Source organism: Meles meles, chromosome 8 (assembly GCF_922984935.1).
Source record: "Meles meles chromosome 8, mMelMel3.1 paternal haplotype, whole genome shotgun sequence".
In the NCBI taxonomy this organism is placed as follows: Eukaryota; Metazoa; Chordata; class Mammalia; order Carnivora; family Mustelidae; genus Meles; species Meles meles.
Window position 1 is genome coordinate 19703837 of NC_060073.1, and position 25655 is coordinate 19729491.

General features: G+C 40.4%; 1 protein-coding gene across 7 annotated transcripts in view; it reads left to right on the forward strand.

Moving 5' to 3' along the window:
* AMBRA1 (autophagy and beclin 1 regulator 1) overlaps window positions 1–25655 on the forward strand; it is a 178674-nt gene that overhangs the window by 7165 nt on the left and 145854 nt on the right. For all 7 annotated transcript variants that reach the window (XM_046015994.1, XM_046015996.1, XM_046015997.1 and 4 more), the window contains exon 2: window positions 25151–25404. In XM_046015994.1, coding sequence (XP_045871950.1) covers window positions 25270–25404 — 135 coding nt within the window. In that variant the 5' untranslated portion in view covers window positions 25151–25269. The remainder of the gene's footprint in view (window positions 1–25150; window positions 25405–25655) is intronic.

Consider the following 25655-nt stretch of genomic DNA (forward strand, 5'->3'; position numbering starts at 1 on the left):
AGGTAGAAAATTTTTAGCATCTAAATTTTACCATCTATTTGAACTGTGATTAGTGCTTGAAGTATTTGGAAGAAGTTGACTGAAGGCACAGAATAAAGTGATATTTAGGGAAAAATCAAAGCTACCCAATCACTTTAGGTAAACTTCTGGAAGAGGCAATATATGTTACATATAGTGGGGAAGACTGGGAATCCAATGGAGTTAGCTTTTTTATTACTCCTGTCCCTTCATGCCATTTTAAGTTGTGGGTGGCTTCCGTTTTTGTCTTAACTATTTTTGTTTTCCTCTCTGATGTCTCTGTAATATTCCTGCTCTGTCATTTTAAAAACCTACTTAATGATTATAGTGGATTCTTTTTTTTTTTATTAAAGATTTTTATTTATTTATTTGACAGAGATCACAAGTAGGCAGGCAGGCAGAGAGAGGAAGGGAAGCAGGCTCTCTGCTGAGCAGAGAGCCCGATGCGGGGCTCGATCCCAGGACCCTGGGATCATGACCTGAGCCAAAGGCAGAGGCTTTAACCCACTGAGCCACCCAGGCGCCCGATTATAGTGGATTCTTGTTTTATTCATTCATTCATTCAGTAAATGTTTATTGAATGTCCACCACTGTGTTAAGTATTGTGGATATCATAATAAGAGCTGATCAGAACCAGTGCTTATTGAAGTGCTTTGTGCCAGGTACCATACCACATGCTTTATCATTGATTCTTTTTATTCTTCCAACAGTTTTGTGGTGTGGGTACTTTTATTATCCCCATTTCATAGATTTGGAGATGTGGCACAGGTAGGTTAAGCAGTTTGTCCAAGGTCTTCGAGCTAGTTAGTGGCAGCACCAAGATTGGAATCTAAGCAGTCTGGCTCCATAGTCTCTTGCTCTTAATCCCTAAATTATACTGATTCTAAACTACTTTAAACAATTCTAAACTCTCTAAACTACTACCACTTTACGAAGACTAGAGTGATAAAAATAGACACTGTTGGGGCACCTGGGTGGCTCAGTGGGTTAAGCCTCTGCCTTCAGCTCAGGTCATCTTGGGGTCCTGGGATCGAGCCCCACATCAGGCTCCCTGCTCGGTGGGGAGCCTGCTTCCCCCCCTCTCTCTCTGCCTGCCTCTCTGCCTACTTGTGATCTCTGTCAAATAAATAAATAACATCTTTAAAAAAATAAACACTGTCCATGCCCTTATATAAACAAAAAATACATCAATAACTGTATAATTGCAAAGTGTATCAAGTCTTATGATCAAAAAGTAAAAAAGAGATCATAGTAGAGGAGCTTGAATTATATTGGAGCTTTGAGGAGGGTTTCTCTGAAGAAGTGATATTTAAGCAGAGACTAGAAGGGTGAAAGGGGAAAGTAAAGGGAATATGCATGTATGAAAGATTTAAGGTGGAAAGGAACTCGACACATTGGAGAAACTGAAAGAAGATTGGTGTGGCTGGAATACAGTGAGCAGTGGGGAAGGAAGGAGATGGGCATTAGGATGAGGATAGAGACATAGGGACGACTGTGTTAAGGATTTTGGCTTTTTTTCCTAAGTAAAACTGGAAGCCTTGGAAGATTTTAAGCATGAGTGTTATGACCTAGTACATGATTTTTTAAATTGCTCTAGGTACATTGTGGAAAATATTAGAAATTTGTGGAAAAAATTTTGGAAATTGTGGAAAATTTGGAAGAGAATTGGGAGAAGTATGATAGTTAAGATGTCTTACTGTGGTCCAGGCAAAAGATGATCATGTCTTGGATTAGGCTCTAGACAGTAGAGATGGAAGGAAGTAGAAAGAGTCCATAGACGATGACATTATTATTATTATTATTATTATTATTATTATTATTATTCTTGTTTTTAAAGATGCAATAGATATTTTAGAATTAGGACAGGTAAGACTTAATGATGGATTGGATATGTGGGAGGAGGGAAGAGTCTAGTATTGTTCCCAAATTTATGGCATGAGCCTCTGGGTAGATGAAGTTGCCATTTCTGAGATGGAAACAAATTTAGAAGCAGCAGATTTTGACTAGAGTTGGAAAGTAGAATGAAGACCTCAACTTTAGTCATGTTGAATGTGAGTTGTCTGTTGAGAACATACAAGTGGAGACATCAAGCAAGGAGCCTTTGAGTGATGCTGGAAGGGGCCCTGGTGGTAAATCCAGATGCCCTTGGTAGACAGGTGGTGTTTACATTCAAGGAGAATCACCAAGATTACCTAAAGGGAATGGTTGTGTAGACTAACAGGAGAGTGTTCCTAATCAAGCAACAAGACATTTAATAGGAAATCTCAGAAACAGAGAGGAACATGTTCAAGAAGAAAGTGATTGCCTGTGTATTTTGGATTTAGTAACACAAAGATCATTTGATGAGCATAACGAGAACAGTGTTGGGGGTGCCTGGATGGCTCAGTTGGTTAGGTTAAACATTTTCTTTCAGCTCGGATTGTGATCACAAGGTGCTGGGATCTAGTCCCACATCGGGGCTCCCTGCTCAGAGGGGAGTCTGCTCTTCCCTCTCCCTCTTCCTCTGCCCTGGCTTGTGTCCTCTCTCGATCAATCTCTCTAATTAAAAAAAAAAAAAAAAAAAAATCTTTAAAAAAAAAAAAAAAGGACAGTGTTGGAGGGATATAGGGCCAGAAGCCACACTGAAGTGAATTTAAAAAGTGGGAAAGGAGGAAGTAGGTGGTCTCTACATTTTGGTAGTTAGCATGTGTGTCTCCCCATAAAAAGTAATACTTTAAAAGGAAGTGATATGACAATAGGAACAATACATTTTTCTCCTTGACGGCCTAGCCTTGGTATCTTGGCAGGAGGTTGGATTAAAGGAGAAAGAGGTTAAGGAATGAGGATAACTGCAAAATGGCAAGAGTAGAGATTCTCATGGTCTTTATATGTGGCCTTGGAATTTAAGGGTGTATGTCCTTTTTAACTTTGCTATCATTAGCTTCTCTGTTTTCACCTCCCTACCTAATGCATCTTTGTATTTTGGTATTACTGGCTTTTAAAATTCATTCCTTACCTTTATTTTTTCTTGTTACTTTCTATGGCCATTGTGGCTATAGTTAATTAGCTGATGTGCTTGGTTATTTATCTTTTTACTCATTTGCTTATTTGTTGGCTCTTATTGTCATACCGAATACTGTATAACTGTGATTCTAGACTTTATTTTGATTTGTTTCTCATTTACATATTATTTGCTTAGAATCTAATAGACTATACTGAGATAATAGAAAACATTTTTGCTACCAGTCTGCCTGGAATTTTATATGATGACTTTCCTGGGAAGGGTTAAACATTTAATGGCTATTGTTGCCATCAGTTTTCTAGCATTTTTTTTTTTTTTTTTTTTAAGTTTATTGAGGTAGGGGTGCTTGGGTGGCTCAGTCGTTAAGTGGCTGCCTTCAGCTCAGGTCATGATGCTGGGGTCCTGGGATTGGGCCTGGCATTGGACTCCCTGCTCAGTGGGGAGCCTGCTTCTCCCTCTCCCACTTTCCTTGCTTGTGTTCCCTCTCTCGCTGTCTCTGTCAAACAAGTAAAATCTTTTAAAAATAATTAAATTTATTGAGGTAAAAGTCGCATAACACAAAATTAACCATTTTATTTTTAAAATGTATTTTCATTGTTTTTTTAAAGATTTCTATTTATTTATTTAGAGAGAGAGCACACTCACTCTTGTAAGTAGGGGGAGGAGGGACCAAGGAAGGGGAGAGGAAGGAAATCTCAAGCAGACTCCTCAGTGGAGCAGGAGGACACGGGGCTCGATCTCACCATCCTGAGGTCATGACCTGAGCTGAAACCAAGAGTTAGACACTTAACCGACTGAGCCACACAGGTGCCCTGCCAAAGTCAACTATTTTAAAGTGAACAATTCAGTCGTGTTTAGTACATTCACAGTGTTACGAAACCACCACCGCTACCTAGTTCCAAAACATTTTGATTATTCCAAAGTAAAACCTCTTCCGTTACGCGGTTTCTTTTTATTTCCCTCCTTCCACCAGCCCTGGAAAGGAGTAATCTGCATTCTGTATCTATGGATGGATCTATTCTGGCTATTTTATATACATGGAATCACAGGGGCACCTGGGTGGCTCAGTGGTTAGGTGTCTGCCTGCGGCTCAGGTCATGCCTGGGATCGAGCCCCACATTGGGCTCCCTGCTTGGCAAGTCTGCTTTTCCCTCTCCCTCTGCCTGCTGTTCCCCTGCTGTGCGCGCTCTCTCTCTCTCTTTCTGTCAAATAAATAAATAAAATCTATTTTAAAAATGGAATCATAATGGTATGTAACCTTTTGTGTATGTATATACCAATAATCTGTCCATTTATCCATTGATGAACATTTGGACTGTTTCCACCTTTTGGATGTCATGAATACTATAGGGGCGCCTGGGTGGCTCAGTGGGTTAAAGCCTCTGCTTTTGGCTCAGGTCATGATCCCAGCGTCCTAGTATTGAGCCCCATGTTGGGCTCTCTGCCCAGCGGGGAGCCTGCTTCCCTTCCTCTCTGTCTGCCTCTCTGCCTACTTGTGATCTCTCTCTCTGTCAAATAAATAAATAAAATCTTTAAAAAAAAAAAAGAGCTACTATAAACATGCATGTATGAGTGCCTGTTTTCAGTTGTTTTGGGTATCTACCCAGGAGTGTAATTGCAGGGCTATCTGGTAACGTATTATTGTTGTGATTCTTCTCAGACCATAGAGATCAAGCCAACATCTGCAGCTTCCACAGAGTGTGTGATTTGAGAGTTGCTGGCTAGCCTTAGATTGGGATTGAGACTCTCTTTCCTTTATGTTTAACTTTTTGAGGAACTGAATTCGTCTAACATACCAATTTTATTATTTGCATTCTACTGATGGAGTAATTGAGGTACAGCATCTGCATGGTTTTAACTTCCTATCTTCGGAGCAAGTCAGTGATGGAACTGGGAATTTAAGACTCCTAATCATGTTCTTTGTCTAAGATGACCCATTTAAAGCCATGTTGCATTTACATGAAGCTTTTTAAAATGGGCTTCCTATATTTTATAATCTCTTGAAGGAATATTGTTCAGGTAGTATTAGGCAGATGTTCTTTTTCCATGGAAAACAAGAGGGAATGTGTTTTAGTGCAGCAGAAGGAATATAGACTACAAATTAGAAAGAACTTCCTGACAACAAGATACTGGATTACTACCAAGGAAGGTTATGAAATACATTCTTCAAAGACTTAGAAACTATCTTTCTAGGATGATGGAGGTATGGGCTTGTTAAGGAATGAGGGAGATGAGAAAGATGACTTGCTGAGGTCCCTGGTAGCCCCAGTACATAGTTGTTTGATGGTTAATCAGAATGGTATCTCTGGCATTGTAATGAGTACATTTTCATTTTCTTTATGAAGAAATAATCAGTAGAGAGTAGGTAAATTGCTGAAGGTCTCCTGGTAAAATGGAAGGTTAGTATTCTGAATCTTATTGGCTGCCGGGTTGAATGCTTAGGGATGTGTTCTTTATCATAAACAAGTCTTTTCATAGCTGTGTGATGTATGACTGTTGTGATTCTTCCTAAGCCATAGGGATCAAAGCCAACATCTGCAGCTTCCATAGAGTGTGTGATTTGAGAATTGTTGGCTAGGTTTAGATTAGGACTTACAGTCTTTTCCTGTAAAAAATAATTTGGTCTCCTGTTATACATGTAGAGATGGGAACATATTATCAGTAACAGACTAAGGTAGTAGATTCTTAATGACTATTTAGGAAGGGCTGGGTTAAAATTGCTTAGGTAAAGGTGAACACACATAAATGTATTTTTGTTTTTTAGTGCTTGAAGAAAAAGAAGCCCAGAAGCTGGGCAAATAAACATTAGATTCTGTTGTAGAACATAAACATAAAAATACTCATTAAATGCAGTATTAAGTTGCCAGTTTAAATGCTCAGCTCAGGAAATGCCAAAGTTAAGGTACTGAGAACGTTAACACATTCACCTGACACTTAGAGTTTACATTAAAGTATCTCATAAGGGATCTCTTGTCTATTATCAAAATCATGTTTTGAGCTCCATGGGTCATTGACTGGGAAGCTAACTTGGAAGGGGGTATTACCTTGGTAGGTAGGTTTAATGGATTTATTGTGTTCATTTTAGTTGAGGTATGGGAGCATTTACTTGTTCACTTCTCTGCTACCAAAAATATCATCAAGTGTATTTATTGAGCTTTCTGGAATTGGCAACAACTGTTACCTCTGCAGGGGAGCCAACTTTTGAATATTTACCATGTACTGGGAATTTTGTATTTGTTTCTCTTTGTAATATTTATAACAAATATATAAAGTGGGTCGTGATACCTCTATTGTAAAGGACAGGAAAAAGTGAAACTTTTTCTTGCCAAGGTTATACACATGGTGAATAGCAAAGCTGTGATGGAGAAGTTAGAGTCTTCTGTTTTAAATTAGTGTTTTTCTTTTTCTTTCTTTCTTTCTTTTTTTTTGAGAAGAAGGTTTCAGCTCAGCTTAAAGATTTTATTTATTTGACAGACAGAGATCATAAGCAGGCAGAGAGGCAGGCAGAGAGAGGAGGAAGCAGGTTCCCCGCAGAGCAGAGAGCCCTACGTGGGGCTCAATCCCAGGACCCTGGGACCATGACCCGAGCCGAAGGCAGAGGCTTTAACCCACTGAGCCACCCAGGCGCCCCTTTGGCTTTTTTTTTTTTTAAAGATGTCAACTCAGATTTTTTTTTTAAGATTTTATTTATTTTTTTGACAGACAGAGATCACAAGTAGGCAGAGACCGGCAGAGAGAGAGGGGGAAGCAGGCTCCTTGCAATGCAGAGAGCCCGATGTGGGGCTAGCTCCCAGGACCCTGGGATCATGACCTGAGCTGAAGGCAGAGGCTTTAACCCACTGAGCCATCCAAGCGCCCCATCAGATTTTTTTTAAGATTATTTATTTATTTATTTGACAGACAGAGATCACAAGTAGGCAGAGAGGCAGGCAGAGAGAGAGAGAGAGAGAGAGCGAGAGGGAAGCAGACTCCCTGCTGAGCAGAGAGCCCAATGTGGGGCTCCGTCCCAGGACCCTGAGATCGTGACCTGAGCCGAAGACAGAGGCTTTAACCCACTGAGCCACCCAGGCGCCCCTAGTGTTTTTCATTTTTTATACTGTCACTTCTTTTTAAAATTTAATTAATTAAAAAAAAATTTTTTTGGGGGGCGCCTGGGTGGCTCAGTGGGTTAAGCCGCTGCCTTCAGCTCAGGTCATGATCTCAGGGTCCTGGGATCGAGCCCCGCATCCGGCTCTCTGCTCAGCAGGGGACCTGCTTCCCTCTCTCTCTCTGCCTGCCTCTCTGCCTACTTGTGATCTCTTTCTGTCAAGTAAATAAATAAAATCTTTAAAAAAAAATTTTTTTTTTAAAGTAGGCTTGGGGTGCCTGGGTGGCTCTGTCAGTTGAGCATCTGACTTTTGGTTTTGGCTCAGGTCATGAGCTAGCAGTCATGATCAGGCTCCACGCTCAGCTGGGTGCCCCTCCCCACTGCTTGCGCAGGCACGCCGGACACCCCCTTCAAATAAATAAATCTTTAATAAAAATTAAGTAGACTTCTTGCCCACATGGAACTTGAACTCATGACCCTGAGATCCAGAGTCCTATGTTTTACTGACTGAGCCAGCAAAGTGTGTTCTTTGGAGGTGCCCAAGGAGTGGCTGTGAGAGTCAGGAAGAGCTTTGGTTCTCCCACTGTGCTTAAACCAGAGCAGCTCTTCTTTGATCTCTTATATTTTAGTGTTTTCACATAAGATTCCATTTGGAAAAAATATATATTTGTTCAAGAAAAGAAGGAAAACCTGGAAGACCACTGAGGAATCATGAAAGAAGATTATTGAAAATAACCTGAAGATTGAAAAGATGGCTAAATTATATAACTGCCAGTCAGGAAATTATGTCAGAATTTGAAGTGACTTGGTGTCCCAGCCTCATGTGCAGTGCAGTTATTCTGTCCTTGAGGAGTGTAGGATAGTGGGAAAAGAGCATACACTCTAGATGGAATTCTGGCTCAGCCCCTGGGTTTGAGGATACTTCTGTCAGCCTGGTGCCACAAATACTCAGTGCAGTGATAACACCTGTCTTTCCAGAGTGGTTCTAAGGATCAGAAATAACATGTGAGTTGCCTGGCTCGTAGTGGATACCTCTAAAATGCTAGCTGTTGGTAAGATGATGATGATGATGATGTTGATGGCTTTTTTTTTTTTAAGAATATATTGACATTTCACCTCCAAATGCTTGAAGAGCTTCTTCCATATCAAGGATAGGCAGTCCTTTACCTCTGTATGTACCGCATCATGGTGTTTAGCAGGTTTGTTTTTGATAGTCTTTAAACTGTGCATGTTTATATATTCATGAATGCATCTATTATTGATGAAGAGAGAAAAACCATGCGCGCCTGGGTGACTCAGTTGATTAAGTGTCTGGTTTCCCCTCAGGTTGTGACCCTGGGGTTCTTGGATTGAGCCCTGTGTGGTCGACATCGGGCTCCCTACTCAGTATGGAGTCTCCTTCTCCTTCTCCCTCTGCCCACACCCCTACCCTGTTCTTTCTCTCAAATAAACAAATAAAATCTTTAAAAAAAAGAGAGGGGTGCCTGGGTGGCTCAGTGGGTTAAGCCTCTGCCTTTGGCTCAGGTCATGATCTCAGGGTCCGCAGATCGAGCTCCTCAGCGAGAAGCCTGCTCTCCCCGCCCCTGCCTGCTTCTCTGCCTACTTGTGAACTCTCTCTCTGTCAAATAAATAAATAAAATCTTTAAAAAAGAGAGAGAAAAACCTTTACTTTGCTAAGTTCATTTTTAGTGGACTTAAAAGAAAGAGGCAGTCGTGGAAAGGAACCCCGTACAATGAATTGAGAAACCTGGGCTTTTGTCTTAGAGCTGCTCTTAGTAAAGCTTGTAACAAGGGACAGGTGAATTTAACCTTCTAAGATATTATGTTCAAAATGACAACTTGACTCACTTTTAACTCTGTACATTCATGATTTGACCAAAAAGGTTAAGGATATTTTCATTGTCAAAATTAAAAAAAAAATTTTTTTTTTTAAGTGGGCTTCATACCCAACTTAGAACCCAATGCAGGGCTTGAACTCATTCATGACCCTGAAGTCAAGACCTGAGCTGACAGGATCAAGAGTCACTTAACCATCTGAGCTGCCCAGGCTCCCCTCATTGCCAAAATTTTAAAGAATTACAGCATTATTTTTTGAGAAGAAGCTTTATGCTGACATGAGCTGGCAAGCTTTTGTTCATACTTTTGAGTATGCTCAAGGCATTGTTTTGTATGGAGGGACGTTGTATATCAGGGCAGAATTGAAACGAAGAACACTTGTAAGGAAGCTAGTGTGAAAGATTATCATTTGCTTTTGGATGGATAGCTGGATTTTTCAAACCCATAGCACTTTGTACTTCCTTGTGGGTAGTTCCCACATTTCAGTGTGGGAGCTGTATAGTTACAGTATACTGTAGTTGCAGACTACTACTCACGAGACTGAAAGCTCTTGGAGGTTGGAGGCCTGTTCTGTTTTTTGTTTATTTAACCTCTCTGTCCCTGTTTCCTATAATAGGGCTGGGCATATTGTATAGTTTCCCCCAAATATGCTAAATGGAAAAAAAATGTTGGCTCAGAGTCAGCAGACATATGTGGAAAATAGCATCTGCCTAAATACACGTGTTGAATTTATTGACTGTCTCCTGTTGGCATGTGATAATATAGAAAGATAATATAGAAAGACCCTTTGATAAAGTGGGAAGAGCAGTAGTTTCATAGCTTCGAACACCAACTTTGTCACATACTCACTATTTGATCATGGGCAAGCAATTACACATGGAGCCAGGTTTTCGTAAAACGGGAGAAGGATGGAAGGGTGCTTTAGAGATAGCTTATATAAAACATTAGCACTCAATAAAGTGGTAGTAATTATTACAAAAATGGATGTCTTAACAAATTATCGACAATACATTTTGCACTTCTCCTTGAAGGAGGAATATGTTTTCAGGAAGTTGGTTTGCTGTGTCTTCACTATGTGGGAGAATTATCCCCTCTAGCAATTTTCTGCTGAAAAGAAATCTTTTAGCCTTTCTTCCTCTCTGGGCCTACAGGATAGTTCCAGGGAGGAGACATAGAGGGGGCTGGGATCCTAGAATAGCTGCTGAAGACCTTGCATTTGTGCAGTCTCTTTAGAATGCTACTTCTGTATTGTACTCTGGTGGTCACTCTCACTAAATGCTACTGTACATTAGCAGAGTGAACATTTGTCAGAATTGTCCCAGGCAGAAAATATTCCATACCTGTCATTCTGCTTGGTGCTTAAAGATTTTTTTAAAAAAAGATTTTATTTATTTCTTTGACAGAGAGAGATCACAAGTAGGCAGAGAGGCAGGTAGAGAGAGGGGGGAAGCAGGCTCCCCGCTGAGCAGGGAGCCTGATGCGGGGCTTCATCCCCGGACCCTGAGATCACAACCTGAGCCGAAGGCAGAGGCTTAACCACTGAGCCATCCAGGTACGCACCCCCCCCCCCCTTTTTAAAAAGATTTTTTTTTTTAAGCTCTCCATGATACCGTGGTAATAGGTGAAGTAGGTAGGTTGCAGGGTAATATGCAGTATACGTAATCCCATTTTGATACAGGGGGAAAAAACTGCCGGATGCCTATATAACTGTAAAAGGCCAGATGTTTATATAAGCAGTGAGTTTCCATGGTGGGAATGGGAGGGATTGGGAAGGAGATTGTGACCAGACTATTGTTTACTTGTTAAGTGTGTTAAGAAGCATGTGTTCCCTTTTTTAAAATTAAAATTAAATTTTAATTTTAATTTTAAATATATTTTTTTAAAAGATTTTATTTATTTGTCAGAGAGGTAGAGAGCACAAGCAGGAAAAGTGAAAGAGGGAGAGGGAGAGGGAGAAGCAGACTTCCCGCTGAGCAAGGAGCTTGATGCGGGACTTGATCCCAGGACCCTGGGATCATGACCTGAGCTGAAGGCAGATGCTTAATTGACTGAACCACCCCAGTGCCCCCTCCCTTTAAACTTTTTAGTTTGACATAATTGTAGATATACAGGCACTTGTAAGAAATAATAGTGAGTAAGAGAGTGAAAAATCATGTATACCCTTTACCCAGCTTCCCCCAACAACCAGGATATTGCCATTGATACAGTCAAGATACTGAGCAGTTCCATCACTACAAGGATTTCAGCTGATCCCCTTTTAAGCCCCAAATCACATATGGCGCACTTAACTCATATCCTTGATTTCTGGTGCTTTGCTCTAGAATCAAAGCAATAATAACACTATGGTTTTTCTTGTCTCTTTCATCTGATGATCTTCTCTCACTATTATTTCTTACAACTGCATGTAGGTCTACAATTATCTCAAAATAAAAAGTTTAAGTTTATAAATACTAATTAACAGACCTCCATGAGGCAAGTAATGGTTAGCTCTGGTGAGGTTAGCCCCTTTTATGGATAGGGAGGTTGAGGCACAGATATCCTGGAATTTGCCTACAGGTATAGCATGAGTCACTGTGTTCTGACTCAGATTCATTTGAATTTATTCATTCTCTCTCTCTTCTGAATCAACTGTTTATAATTATGACCTTCTAGATGTGAGGACACAAAAAGGAATTTTTTCTGTATCTGAGGTTTAAATGCCTATTCTATAGAAGCAGTGTGTATTGTGGCGAGAGCATGGACTTTGGCCACTGATTTGATTTTGAATCTTCCACATGAACAAATCATTTAACCTCTCTAAGCCTCAGTTTTGTGATTTGTGAAATGGGGCTAATGATAGTACCTATCTTCATAGTGTTATTGTGAGAAATAAACAAGATGATGTATGGAAAAGTGGGTAGCACTGCCAGGTGTATAGCAAATGTTCAGTGAATGTTACATAAAAGTATTGCTTTTAATATATGTTATATTCTGCCCCTTGTGTTTATCAGCTGGCAGTAATTCAATAAAGGGATTTTTCTGCCACGTACTTAACAAGGCTTTAAGATCACTGTTTACTTTTGGGATATCTGTCTTCAGCTCAGATCATGATACCAGGATCCTGGGATCAAGCCCAGTTTTGGGCTCCCTGCTCAGACAGGGAGTCTCTTTCTCTCCCTCTCCGTCTCTTACCCCCACTTGTGCGCTTGTTCTCTCAAATAAATTAATAAAATCTTTTAAAAAATAAATAAAATCTTTAAAAAAAAAAAGACCACTGTTTACTTTTGAGGTAAGGATGCCTTCAAATTTAGTTATATAGGAAGTAATGTTGGATTATATTACCATAGTATTCATTTATATGAAAATATTTAAAAATTTCTCCTGACTTATTTGTATTTTCTCAGGTCCATTCATAGAAAAATGGAAAGTGATTCTCAGCTATTGATTTCCTTCATTTAATCTGTTCCCCCAAAGACATTACTTTTCATATTCTCTTCCTAGCATGAAAATATCCTCAAATTTTTTTTAAAGATTTATTAATTTATTTGAAAGAGAGAGAAGGAGAGGAGGGGAGTGGGGAGGGATAGAGGGAGAGGGAGGGAGTATCCTTAAGCAGGCTCCTTGCTGAGCATGGGGCTTGATCCCAGGATCCTGAGATCATGACCTGAGCCGAAATCAGGAACCAGACGCCCAACCAATCAAGCCACCCAGGTACCCTGAAAGTATCCTCAATTTTTAATTACATAATCACATAAGCTTCCTGAGGGTGGGAATGTTCTTGTTCACTATAGTATTCTTAGTGCCTAGAATAGTGCTGAGTACATAGATGTTCAATAAATGTTTCTTGGCTATCATTACTTTTGTATCCTTCTCCTCCTGTTAAGTGTTTTTTATTCGGAAAGTTGGGGAAATGGAATCCAGGTTCCAGTCAAACCTTAAAATGGCTAGGTTCTTAAATCCAGTGACTTATTTTGATTGGCTGAGAAATGTGATTGGCAAGATGGACAAGCAGCCGGCCCGTTTAGCATAAGAGCTCTACATTTAATAATTTGACTTCGTCTTTTCCTGAAGCCTTGAGGGCAATTTTTTCTTTCCCTATTCTAGTCAGCCAAGAACATGACCTGGGCTGACTCTAACATTGGAGAACAGTGAACACAGCATCTGCTGAGCCAGGGACTGGGAGTCAAGCTCAGTTCTGATGCTATCTAAAGAAAAAGCCTGAATTCAAGTCCTGCTTTGTCTACAGACTCATTTTGCAAACCTAAATGCATTTCTTAGCCTCTTCCAGGTTTTATTTTTCTTAAATAATCTCATCTCAATAATCTCAGTAATCTCATCTGTCCTGGGGCCTGGGAGGAATCTTGGGTGACTGTTCTCTCAGCATTTTACATTACTGTTGCTGTGGCTCCAGGGGCTTCCAGGAGTTGGGGGGGGGGGCAGTGTGTTACTCCTGGGAAGAGGTACAGTCTTTTTCACAAAGACTGTGCAGAAAACAGAAATCCTTCATGATTTGCAGTCGGCTCTACTTCAACCTCCTAATGGTGGTGGAGGAAAGGTATGTTTTTGCCGGAGTCATTAGGCCTATTTGCCTGAGGCAGCTGGGGTCAATTCCCAGTTCTGGAGTTAAGCTGTTTTTGCCTCTGTGAAATTCTTCCATCAAAAGCTACTTTTTTTTTTCCCTTTGCTTACTAATGGAAGATCTCTTTGCCATTATTGTGCATTTAAGGGTAGCCTTCCTGGCTTCTTAATTCTGTTGATAGCTTGGGACTCAGAAATTGAGCTTTACTTTCTCCTTGGTTCCGTGGTTTCCTCCTGTTCTTCCTTGTGTTTCCGGGGTTCTTGTGTTCTCAGTGCATGCCTTCCCCAGAATGGTTTGCAGATAAAACTTCATTTCTTTTTTTGTTATCCTTCTGAGGTAAGTGGCTAGAAGAATGATTGTCAGTCTCAAATTTGGTACCTACAGCTTTCTGTTTCCAGTTTTGATCACACTTTGTGTTTGAGTACAGACTGCTGTGTTTCAGGCATTAAGTTACATCGTTATGAGTTACTTTAGGAAGCCCTAGTAAGCAGAAAATCTGTAGCAGAAAATCTAGTGTTTCTTCTTCCTCTTTATTGTAATAACAATAAATAGAATTTGTTTAGTTTTGTGTCTTCAAAGCATTTTGTAAAGCTGTTAGCCTATTTGTGATACACACTGTAGAGGTATGCCTCATTCTGAGTTATATGAAAAACATTGGGGGTGATGGTCATATTGCTTTCTTATCTCTTGATTAACTTGGGCTGACCAGCTTTGTACGAGGTACTCGCTTCATTATTACCTCTTAAGACCTGACTTTCTAGATGGAGACAGTTGTATTTTGGAGTATTTGTAATTCTGAACATCAGTGTTGTGCGTATCTGCAGTGGGAATACAGATTCTGTCTAATAGCATTTTATTTCTGGGCCTTTGGCTTTTTATAAAGGGTCTGTGTATAATCTCGAGTGTACTGGTTTTGATTCTCTCAAATTATTTGCTTCCAGTTTGTCAGGTGATTATTATTATTATTATTATTATTATTATTTTTAAAATTTTTATTTACTTATTTGACAGACAGAGATCACAAGTAGGCAGAGAGGCAGGCAGAGAGAGAGGAAGGGAAGCAGGCTCCCGCTGAGCAGAGAGCCTGATGCGGGGCTCGTTCCCAGGACCCTGAGATCATGACCGGATCCGAAGGCAGAGTCTTAACGCACCGAGCCATCCAGGCGCCTCCAGGTGATTAATTAAAGGTACTCTGATTCTGCTTTGTGGCTCCTGTCATTTCCTTTGCACTCTGAGAACTGTGGGTGCCAGACTTCTTTGTGCAAACTCCCATTTGTTGTGTACTGTCCTTATTTTTGGTTCTCAACTTGGCTTTTACTTCCACAAGTAGTACCTGCCTTGAATTTTTTGTAGCCCCTTTCTTCTAATTATACTCCTAGGACATTATTCCTTTAAGGTACAAAAAGGGTGTTATTACTTTCAGTTTGTACATGGAGAAAGATGAAATTCAGCATCAGTGTGATTTGTAAAAGATTACGTAACAACTCAGTGGTACAAATCAGTCATTGAAACTTCTTACCTCTTGTCTTATCTTTACCCATTAAATCACATCACTTTTGTATCTGGCACTTTTAGGCCTGAAAGATATAATATCTCATATTCCATCCCTGCTCTCAGAATATCCACTGCCTCTGTACTTCATTTTAAACATGCTGTCTTTCAAATATGAAGCTGCCAGGCCTGGAACTGACACATCCCTTTAGCCACATTCTGTGGTCAAAATAAGTCACCAGGTCGGCCTGTATTCATGGGGTGAGAAATATGTTCTCTCTCAATGGGTGGGGCAGTATGGGAGTAGGGTAGGAAGGAATTGATGGCCACTGTCTTTGGAGAGAATCTAGCATAGGATGGTAAACTAAGTTAGTAACAGGCCTCTTGGAACTAACTCTGGTATCGCAGGGAGGTCACTAGCACTTACCCTGTCCCGTGGATGAGAAAGGATTGGCATGAGACTGTACGTGTAAGAGTCCCTTTCTGTTCTGAGATGTGTTTATGTTGTAGTCCGTGTTTGACAAAAGAGTATGCACAGGTTTGACAGAGTATGGTTTGACAGAGTACACCTTCTGTTAGATTAAGTTTTTCAAGATCTGTGGTCTCTCCTAGCAGCCAGACAGAAGTCTGTGTACTGTGGCATCTCTATTTCCTGTTGAGAAGTAATTTTCCTTATTTCAATGGAGTTGGTAATTTTGTAGGGTAAATACATAGTAGCTGAATTTCATGATATAGTCTCATATGGTACTTTATCAAATTCGAGTTATTTCTGGTCAGAGTTTATAGTCCCTTTTTCTCTTAACAACTATGTATTGCTGTAAAGGAAGGAGTGAAAACATTTTTTTCATTTTTCCTTAATGTCATTCTTTCATTTCTTCTCCTTTGAGGACATGAACATTACAGATATAAAACAAGCAGATTTCCAGTTGATACTGTAAGACAGTGAAACATTTATTGAGGACCAAATACATGTGAGGCTAGTATATGGCATAGAAGAGAGACTGAATAGGAGGTTGTATCTCAGTCAGGCACTCTGGAGCTTTCTGTAGTAATTAAGTATCCAGATTCTGGTGCCAAACTGCCTGGGTTTGAAACCTGAATGCACTACTGACTGTGTGACTTGTTCCTTGGGGACCTCATGAACCCTGATGGAGGGGCCCTGAGGATTGTAAATTAGTTACTTTATGTAAAGTGCTATGAACAGTGCCTAGGACATGAAAAGTCCCATGAAAGTGTTAGGTATTATTATATTAACCATTACCTTGTGGCTTTATTTTTTTTTAATTTTTTAAAAAGATTTTATTTATTTATTTGACAGAGAAAGAGAGATCACAAGTAGGCAGAGAGGCAGGCAGAGAGAAGGGGAAGCAGGCTCTCTGCTGAGCAGAAAGCCTGATATGGGGCTTGATCCCAGGACCCTAGGACCATGACCCGAGCCAAAGGCAGGGGCTTTAACCCACTGAGCCACCCAGGCGCCCTTGTGGCTTTATTTTTTTAAAGATGTCAACTCAGATTTTTTTTTTTTAAGATCATTTATTTATTTATTTATTTGACAGAGATCACAAGTAGGCAGAGAGGCAGGCAGAGAGAGAGAGAGGGAAGCAGGCTCGCTGCTGAGCAGAGAGCCCGACGTGGGGCTCGATCCCAGGACCCTGAGATCATGACCTGAGCTGAAGGCAGAGGCTTAACCCGCTGAGCCACCCAGGTGCCCCAATACTCAGATCTTTTATGTGAAATGGTTTGGAGACTGCTAAAGTGGATGGTTACATTTTGCCTAGAAGAATTTGTATGGAATTTATTTTACCTCATTGTTTACAGGACTACATGGCCTAAATTTTTTTTTGTTTTTTTTCTACTGCTATTTTTTTTTTTAAGATTTTATTTATTTATTTGACAGGCAGAGATCAGAAGCAGGCAGAGAGGCAGGCAGAGAGAGAGAGAGAGAGGTGGAAGCAGGCTCCCAGCTGAGCAGAGAACCCGATGTGGGGCTCTATCCCAGGACCCTGGGATCACGACCTGAGCCGAAGGCAGAAGCTTTAACCCACTGAGCCACCCAGGCGCCCCTCTTACTGCAATTTTAATTTTAATTCTTCATTACAGAATGAAATTATTCTAGTATAAGCATTGGAATTCTAGAATAGTGAGTACTTTTCATTTGGTAAATCTTTTAATCCTCCTGGCATCCCTGTCATATACATACCATCGGTGGTCACATTTTATGGTGAGGAAACTGAAGTGTAGGGAGGTTAGGTAACTCTTCCAAGAAACCAAGAAACCTTTCTTTTACCAAGAAAATGACAGAGCTGGGATTCATTCGGCCAGTCTGATTTCAGGATCTGTATACCACTATATTGTGTTACCTCTTACGTAGAAATTATGGATAAAAAATATTTCTCTACCTAGATTTAACCATAGTTATCACTTTGGCATATTCTAGGATAGCTTTTAGAAGTCCATACACAGTACATACACAATTCAGGTAGTAGTAGTTGATGTTTTCCTGCTTCCAGGTGTGTTTGCCTTCAGAATGTGTTCCCTGTGTCTACCTATTCTAGATTTGTGTTGCCTTGCCCCAGATTCTTTGCCCACCTCTAAACTCAGTCTTGTCTAGGAGTCAGGCAAGAGCTATATGGAGGCAGATCTGGTTGCTCACTGTGGTGCTCACATTGTGGACTTGGCTCCTATATAGTGTCATTTGAAGTGTCCTAAAATGTTTGTAAAAAGTGCTGTTAATGAAAACAAAGCTGCCAATTGTAGAAAACGGTGTGTATTTCCACCCACATGGAGTTTCTAAAGAGTACTGGGCTACTTTTAGGCCTCTAATTAATGGCTTGACATTCTGTCGCTTATTTTCCAGTTTTTGGGAGAGCTTTACTTATGCAAGTAATCCTAGATTTAGTATTTAAAGAACTATTTTTTTCTTTTAAAGAGTTAACCTTTGGATGAATCCTCTGTGTTATGAAATATATGTTGTATTACGAAATTGATCTGACTCCTAGACTTCCTACATGGTTAGTGCAGTGGAGAGGAATGCAGTTACTCAAAGAAATGAGGGGATTGTACTCCATTTTAACAGTTTGTTCCAGATCTAATAGTTTCCTGATTCACATCCGTAGTATGCGATTGGAAGGGAGGAATTGGGATTTGAATTATCAGCTAGGTTGCAGATATAGTTCTGAATTTTTGGTTCTTTTTTTGTTTTTGAAGATTTTATTTACTTATTTTTCAGAGAGAGAGAGAGAACAGGCAGGGAGAGCAACAGGGAGAGGGAGAAGCAGGTTCCTCACTGAGCAAGGAGCCTGATGTGGGACTCAATCCCAGGACCCTGGGGTCATGACCTGAGCTGAAGGCAGATTCCTAACCAACCGACTGAGTCACCCAGGCGTCCCTGTTGGTTCTGCTTTTTAATTCACTTTACTTATGGAGAGGTAGCTCAGATCTCATTTTATTATTATTTTTATTATTTAGAGAATGAGAGAAAGAGAGAGGGAGGGGGAGGGGGAGAGAGAGAGAGAGAGAGAGAGAGAGAGCGAGAATCTTAAGCAAGTTCCGCAGCCAGCACAGAGCCAAATGCAAGGCTCAATCTCATGACCCATGAGATCATGACCTGAGCCAAAATCCAGATACTTTAACTGACTGAGCCACCCAGGCGGCCCGCATTTAATTATTTTTCCCACAGAGATATACTTTATTTTCCCTGAGTATTTTTTACATTGTTGTCTGGTAATAGCCTTTGAAATGTCTCTTAGAAAAGTCTGCCACTCTTGGGAGTTGTTAGCATCTTGTGTGTCTGGGGTTTTTGTTGGTGTATTGTTTGGTGAAGGAGACCATAGTGAACCCCAAAGAGGATTCAGTACTAATGACAACAGTAACAGCGACGATGTTGACACTCTACCACTCTTTTCCTTTTAGAGCCTCACAGGAACCTGATAAGTATATATTGTCATTCCTGTTTTACAAAGAAGGAAACTAAGCCTCAAAGAGGTTAACTTGCTTGAAGTCCTCTAGGGAGAAGGTGGAGTAAAAAGTTCCTGGCATTACATGATCAAATTTGCTAGGGGAACCTGTAAATCTAACTTCTTGTTCCCACTGGGCTGTGGTGTACTCTCTAGGTGATTTTTTTTTTTTTAAAGATTTTATTTATTTACCTGACAGAGAGAGATCACAAGTAGGCAGAGAGGCAGGCAGAGAGAGAGAGAGGGAAGCAGGCTCCTGCTGAGCAGAGAGCCCGATGCGGGACTCGATCCCAGGACCCTGAGATCATGACCTGAGCCGAAGGCAGCGGCTTAACCCACTGAGCCACCCAGGCGCCCCCTAGGTGATTTTTATTAGTAGTTGTTAAATACGATTATGACCTAAAATTAAGAAGAGAAGGTCTTTAAAGGTGGTTTATCTTCCCATTTTTTTAGAGTGGTCAGTCATGTTATGGCAGGGGGAGGGGCGTGTGGAAAGGGGCATTTGTTTAGTGTACACACCTTGGTTGTGTCCTTCCGGTTCTCCTTGCATAAGGCTTTGGTGACCAAGAATTGATTCTGGGGACTGTGTAATGGCATCACAAAGACTATTCTTGGCACCCTTTGTCTCAGTCTGCTTTAAGGGACAGATTGGGAAACTTGTTTCTTCCTCCTTTTTTTCAAAAGAGGAATGAAAAACACACTTGACTGGCACTTCCTCCTCAGCAACCGGCCTGTCTGAGTTCAGTCTGATTTAGCTCCTTTTGTTCCTTGGAGAGAACAAAGTAAAATCTCCTCTCAGGTAGCTGTGAGGAGTGGAAGTCCATTATCCTTTTAAAGAAACGGAGCAAATATTTTTCTTCCGACAAAAGAAAGCCTGTGAATATTTTAAGCCTGTGACTTCCTGGCATCAGTCCAACTTTCTCATTTGAACGTTTAGTGTGTTTAGGTCCTTGGGAATTGATAGACAAGCTTTTTGGTAAGCCTGAGCTTGAGGTTTTTAGTTTTCTTGATAAATGATACTTGTAGCAGCTCTTTCCTCTTCCAGTTCCTTTAGGAGCTTTAGGTTGTATCACAGTTCTCTGAATCATATGATTTTGTGACCTGTATTTCCTTCCTCTTGAGTTACACAGGTCAGGTCAGATTTTTTTTTTTTTTTTTTTTTAACGAATTGGACTGCTGCTGTTTCCACCACATTTTATAAGATTATACATAAATAAAATTTAAAAAATTATAAATTATAAATGTATTTCTCTGATAGTACTTTTATGTCACTCTCTTAAGCGACCCTCAAAACTCATTTCTTCTGAACTTCTCTGTATTAGGTAAAAGAATTATGGACTCAAAAAACAAATCAGATTCGGGGCGCCTGGGTGGCTCAGTGGATTAAGCCGCTGCCTTCAGCTCAGGTCATGATCTCAGGGTCCTGGGATCGAGCCCCGCATTGGGCTCTCTGCTCCGCAGGGAGCCTGCTTCCTCCTCTCTCTGCCTGCCTCTCTGCCTACTTGTGATCTTTCTCTCTGTCAAATAAATTAGAAAAAAAAAAAAACAAGTCAGACTCAATAAAGGGTTAAAGTGAACTAATGGGAACTGTATTTCTGGCACCTTCCTGGTTAGTAATTATTCAGCTGTGTGGCAGTTTGACTTCCAGACTTTTGTTGCTAAGCCATGAATTGTCAGGGTCACCAAGTAGATTATTTCCTTCTAGTTATTTTGTCCTTAGTTGCTTCAGAGGGTTGGCCTACAGCATGTTGACATTGTCAGTGTGTACATATTTATTCCATGTGCTAATGAGGGATGAGAGCTGTACCATGAGGATACAGACTTGAGTTGGTTCCTTCGTCACTCATTAGGGAACTGTGATGTATGTGTCTAGGAACTTGGAGTTGTGTCTTTCTGTAGACTTCTTCTGACTTTCTACATTTTAATATGCCAGGGAGAAAACTCCTTTAAGCACAGGCTATAAATATTTTTTCTTCTGTCTATATTTGGATACATCTAGTTGTATACTTTTTAGATTACAGCCATTTGTGAAATGTAAGGAGCCCATTGTTTCACTTTTTACAGTAAGGACTTATTACTTTTTATTTTTTTTTAAAGATTTTATTTATTTATTTGACAGAGATCACAAGTAGGCAGAGAGACAGGCAGAGAGGAAGGGAAGCAGGCTCCCTGCTGAGCAGAGAGCCCCTATACAATGCGGGGCTGGATCCCAGGACCCTGGGATCATGACCTGAGCGGAAGGCAGAGGCTTTAACCCACTGAGCCACCCAGGCGCTCCCATTTATTACTTTTTAAATTCAAAAAGTGAAAAGAACACTGCCTTTTCTAATTATTAAATCACTTATAGACCCACCAGCTAAAGACAACCATGGTTAGTATTTATATTTCTTTTGTATCATTATTTTCCAAGATATATACATATATATACACACATATATACATATATATGTATGTACATACATATACATCTAGTTGTAAAGATGTATATGTAGTTATATGTAGATGTATATGTACTTTCTTGCCAGAAACTGTATCTGTACATACAGATATATATCTATACATACATACATATATATTTTTTACAGAATTGGGATCATACTGTAAATGTAATTTTGTATTCTGCTTTTTTCACTTACCAGGTATTTTTTCACATCATTAAATATTTTTAAAATAAATTTTGAATAGGTGATATATTTCAAAAATAAAAATGACACAAAATGAAAATATTTGAGAAGTCTTGCTTCCATCTTTGTCTCCATTCATCTTGTCCCTTCAGTCCCTAATGAGTGACCATTTAATTTCTTCTCTTACTCAAAAGATAGCGTTACTATACATAGTGCTCTGTACCTTGCTTTCCCCCTCTTTTCACAATATTTTATCTTGGAGACCTCTTGTTATCAGTACCCAGAGAATCTTGCTTACCATAGATTAGTCATCTTGTCCCCTTTATACATAGACACTTGGGTTGTCCCCAGTTTTTGCTGTTACAAACAATAAGACAGAAGTCAGTAATTAAAGAGGGGGAAAAAACCCACTTAATCTGCTTCAGTTTTTTTTTTAAATTTTTTTTAAAGATTTTATTTATTTATTTGACAGAGATCACAAGTAGGCAGAGAGGTGGGCAGAGAGAGAGGAGGAAGCAGGCTCCCTGCTGAACAGAGAGCCCGATGTGGGGCTCGATCCCAGGACCCTGGGAGGCAGAGGCTTAACCCACTGAGCCACCCAGGTGCCCCTCTGGTTTAGTTTTTTTTTTAATTTATTTATTTGACAGACAGAGATCACAAGTAGGTGGAGATGCAGGCAGAGAAAGAGGAGGAAGCAGGCTCCCTGTTGAGCAGCGAGCCCGATGCGGGGCTCGATCCCAGGACCCTGGGATCACGACCTGAGCTGAGGCAGAGGCTTAACCCACTGAGCCACTCAGGCGCCCCCTGCTTCAGTTTTTAAGGCAAAGTTCTTTCCAAAGAAATGCCAGCTAATAAATGTAGAAGTAATGATGGAATTAGAAAAATCAACATTATTTCGGCCCCTAATAGTTCAAGAAGGAGTCATCAGTGACTGCTAACCTATTAAGCAAAAAGTTGAGAAGGAGCAGGATATTCACTTGATGCCAAATATTAGCCAAAGATTGCTAATTATAAAGGGAGGAGGGACTATACGTTTATAAAGAGAGCTCTTTCAGTTACAGGCTCAAACAAATAGTCATATTTTTCCAAATGATCACATAATTTTCCAAGTTGCACTAAATGGAACAGTCTGAGAATATAGGCCACCTGCTGTGCTGCATCAGGAGGTACATACATAGCATCACCTGTAAGGCATTCTTGCCAGAAACTCTCAGCCTAAATCTAATCAGTGTTTTAGAGCTAGCCTTCTGTTTATAGGAAATGTAAGGGATAGAGAGGTAACCTAAATGGCACTGTGAAGAAAAAAACAGACAAAACTAAGATGTAAGACATTCTCCAAGTCACCTGTCCTTGACTTCAAAAAAGCTTGTGTTGGGGGCACCTGGGTGGCTCATGATACCAGTTCAGGTCATGATCTCAGGGTCGTAGGACTGAGCCTTGTATGTTGGGTTCTGGGATGAGGGTGGAGCCTACTTAAGATTCTCTCTGTCTTGAGGTATGTGCTGTGGCGAGTGCTGTGAAATGTGTGAGCCTGATGATTCACAGACCTGTACCCCTGGGGGCAAATAATACATTATATATTAATAAAAATAATTTTAAAAAAAGATTCTCTCTGTCTTGGGGCACCTGGGAGGCTCAGTCTTTGGGCATCTGCCTTTGGCTCAGGTAAGGAGCCCTCAGTGCTGGGATTGAGCCCCCGTGTTGGGCTTCCTGCTTAGCAGGGAGCCTGTTTCCCCCTTTGCATGCTGCTCCCCCTACTTGTGCTCTCTCTCTATCAAATAAATAAATAAAATCTTAAAAAAAAAAAAAAAGATTTTCTCCCCCTGCCACTCCCCCCTCTTAAAAAAAAAAGCTTGTTTGTTTGTAAATAAGTAAACATAAAACCAACCAAAGCAAAACTTGGAGGCCATTTTAGAGTAAAAGAGACTAGAGAGACATGACAACCTAATTCATTGCTTGACTTTTGGGTGGATTCTGTTTTTGTTTTTTTTTTTTAAGCCAAATATTAGACATTTTTTTAAATTTTTTTTTTATAATTTTTTAAATTTTATTTATGTGACAGAGAGAAATCACAACTAGGCAGAGGCAGGCAGAGAGAGAGGAGGAAGCAGGCTCCCTGTGGAGCAGAGAGCCCGATGTGGGGCTCGATCCCAGGACCCTGGGATCATGACCTGAGCCAAAGGCAGAGGCTTTAACCCACTGAGCCACCCAGGTGCCCCTAAAGACATTTTTTAAGATAGTTGGGGACATTTGAATGAGGACGTACTGGTCCTCATTGTACTTACTGGTATTGTGGTTATGAAGTCAAATGTTCTTATCCTTAGCAGATGCACAGTGTATAGTACAGTGTATATTGAAGCCTGATGAAATGGTTCAGAAAAAAATAAAAAAACAACATAAATGATAGTGTGTTCATAGAGCTAGATAAAGCAAACGTGGCCAAATATTAACAGTTCTTGAGTCTAAGTAACGAATAGTGTGTTTATTATATTGTTTTTCAACTTTTCCGCACATTTGAAAATTTTAAAAACCATACTACAGTGAATAACATTTCACCTGTATTTTTCTGAAGTGCCATTTCATTGGGTTGCATATTCCATTGTATAGAGGAACCACAGTTCTTTAATTGTTTCATGTGTGTGTGTGTGTTGCTGCTAGTTGATGTTTTAGTTGAATTTTTGTTTTGTGATAAACTATAGAACTATGCTCTTAAGGCTTGTGGTGGATGAGAAAAAGGAATTTAATTTTTTTTTTCTTCTTTTTCATCCTCTCTGCTACTCTGGAACTTCAATGGAGACGAGAAAAAGAGAGTGAGAAAGATACCTCAAAGTAGTCCTTATGTGCATGCTTTTAGGTAGGAGATAGAGTTGAAGCGACTGTGTAAGAACCAGACCTGGGGCCCCTGGGTGGCTTAGTCGGTTAAGCATCTGACTCTTGGTTTTGCCGCAGGTTGTGATCTCGGGGTTGTGAGATCGAGCCTCACGTCGGGCTCTGCGCTGGGCACGGAGTCTGCTTAAGATTCTCCTCTCCCTCTGCCCCTCTCTCACACCGCTTAAAAAAAGAGAGAACTAGAACTCAGGTTACAGCCTTTTAAAATCAGTTACTGGTTCTTTGGCTTGGAGGCTGCCCAAGTGATAAGGAGGGGGGCTGGGGGATAGGGAGGCAGTGTGGTGAGAAGGGAGGGTAGGTGCTGTGTTGTGTTTTGTTCTTGACAGGTTTTTAGACTTTCTCTATTAGTAACAAAAGTTCTTCCTGCCTGATAAAATAGTAAGAGTAACTGCTTTAGAGAATGATATATTCTTCAGATATAAGGCTGGGCTACTGAGGATATGAGAGGAATTTAAGGATGAAATATTTTTGTTACCATATATGATAACTAGAATTAAGAAAAAACTTGGGGAAAAAAAAAGATGAAATATTTTTGGAAGAAAAGGTCTAGGAGAAGGGTCCTTCCTGAGAGAGTGTCATTAAATATGAAAAAAAAAAATACTTAACCTCTTCGAGCTCAATCACATTTGCAATGGGGAGCTTCTCTGATTGCAGAATAGATGCTCTTTGACTTTAATGTCCATCCTTTAGATTTCCATGAAGACAACTTACAAGGACCTGAATGGCCTCATTTTAGCTGCTTCAGCTTGTGGAGCAATTGCTCGCTCCTTCTCTTCCTGTGCCTGCTGTGACAGTGGCTGCTGAGCACCATGAAGGTTGTTCCAGAGAAGAATGCCGTCCGGATACTCTGGGGGCGAGAACGGGGCACTCGGGCCTTTGGAGCTCAGCGGCTTCTGCAGGAGCTAGTGGAAGATAAAACTCGATGGATGAAATGGGAGGGCAAGGTAGGAAAAACAGATATTTTTGACGTTGGATTTGTAGGGGTAACTATAGATGGGGTTTTAGAATGGGCTAATGATGTAGAGTTGGGGCATAATTTATTTTGTGTGAGAGAATGGACACATCTAACTTAACGGAGTTTTAAAAATAAATTTGGAAGAATTTTTGGGCTAGAAATAATCTTTTCCCTTTAGAGGTAGACATTTTTCTTAAAGGTAATTTGTATTTGTCTCTCAACTTGTGGCTTGATCATTGT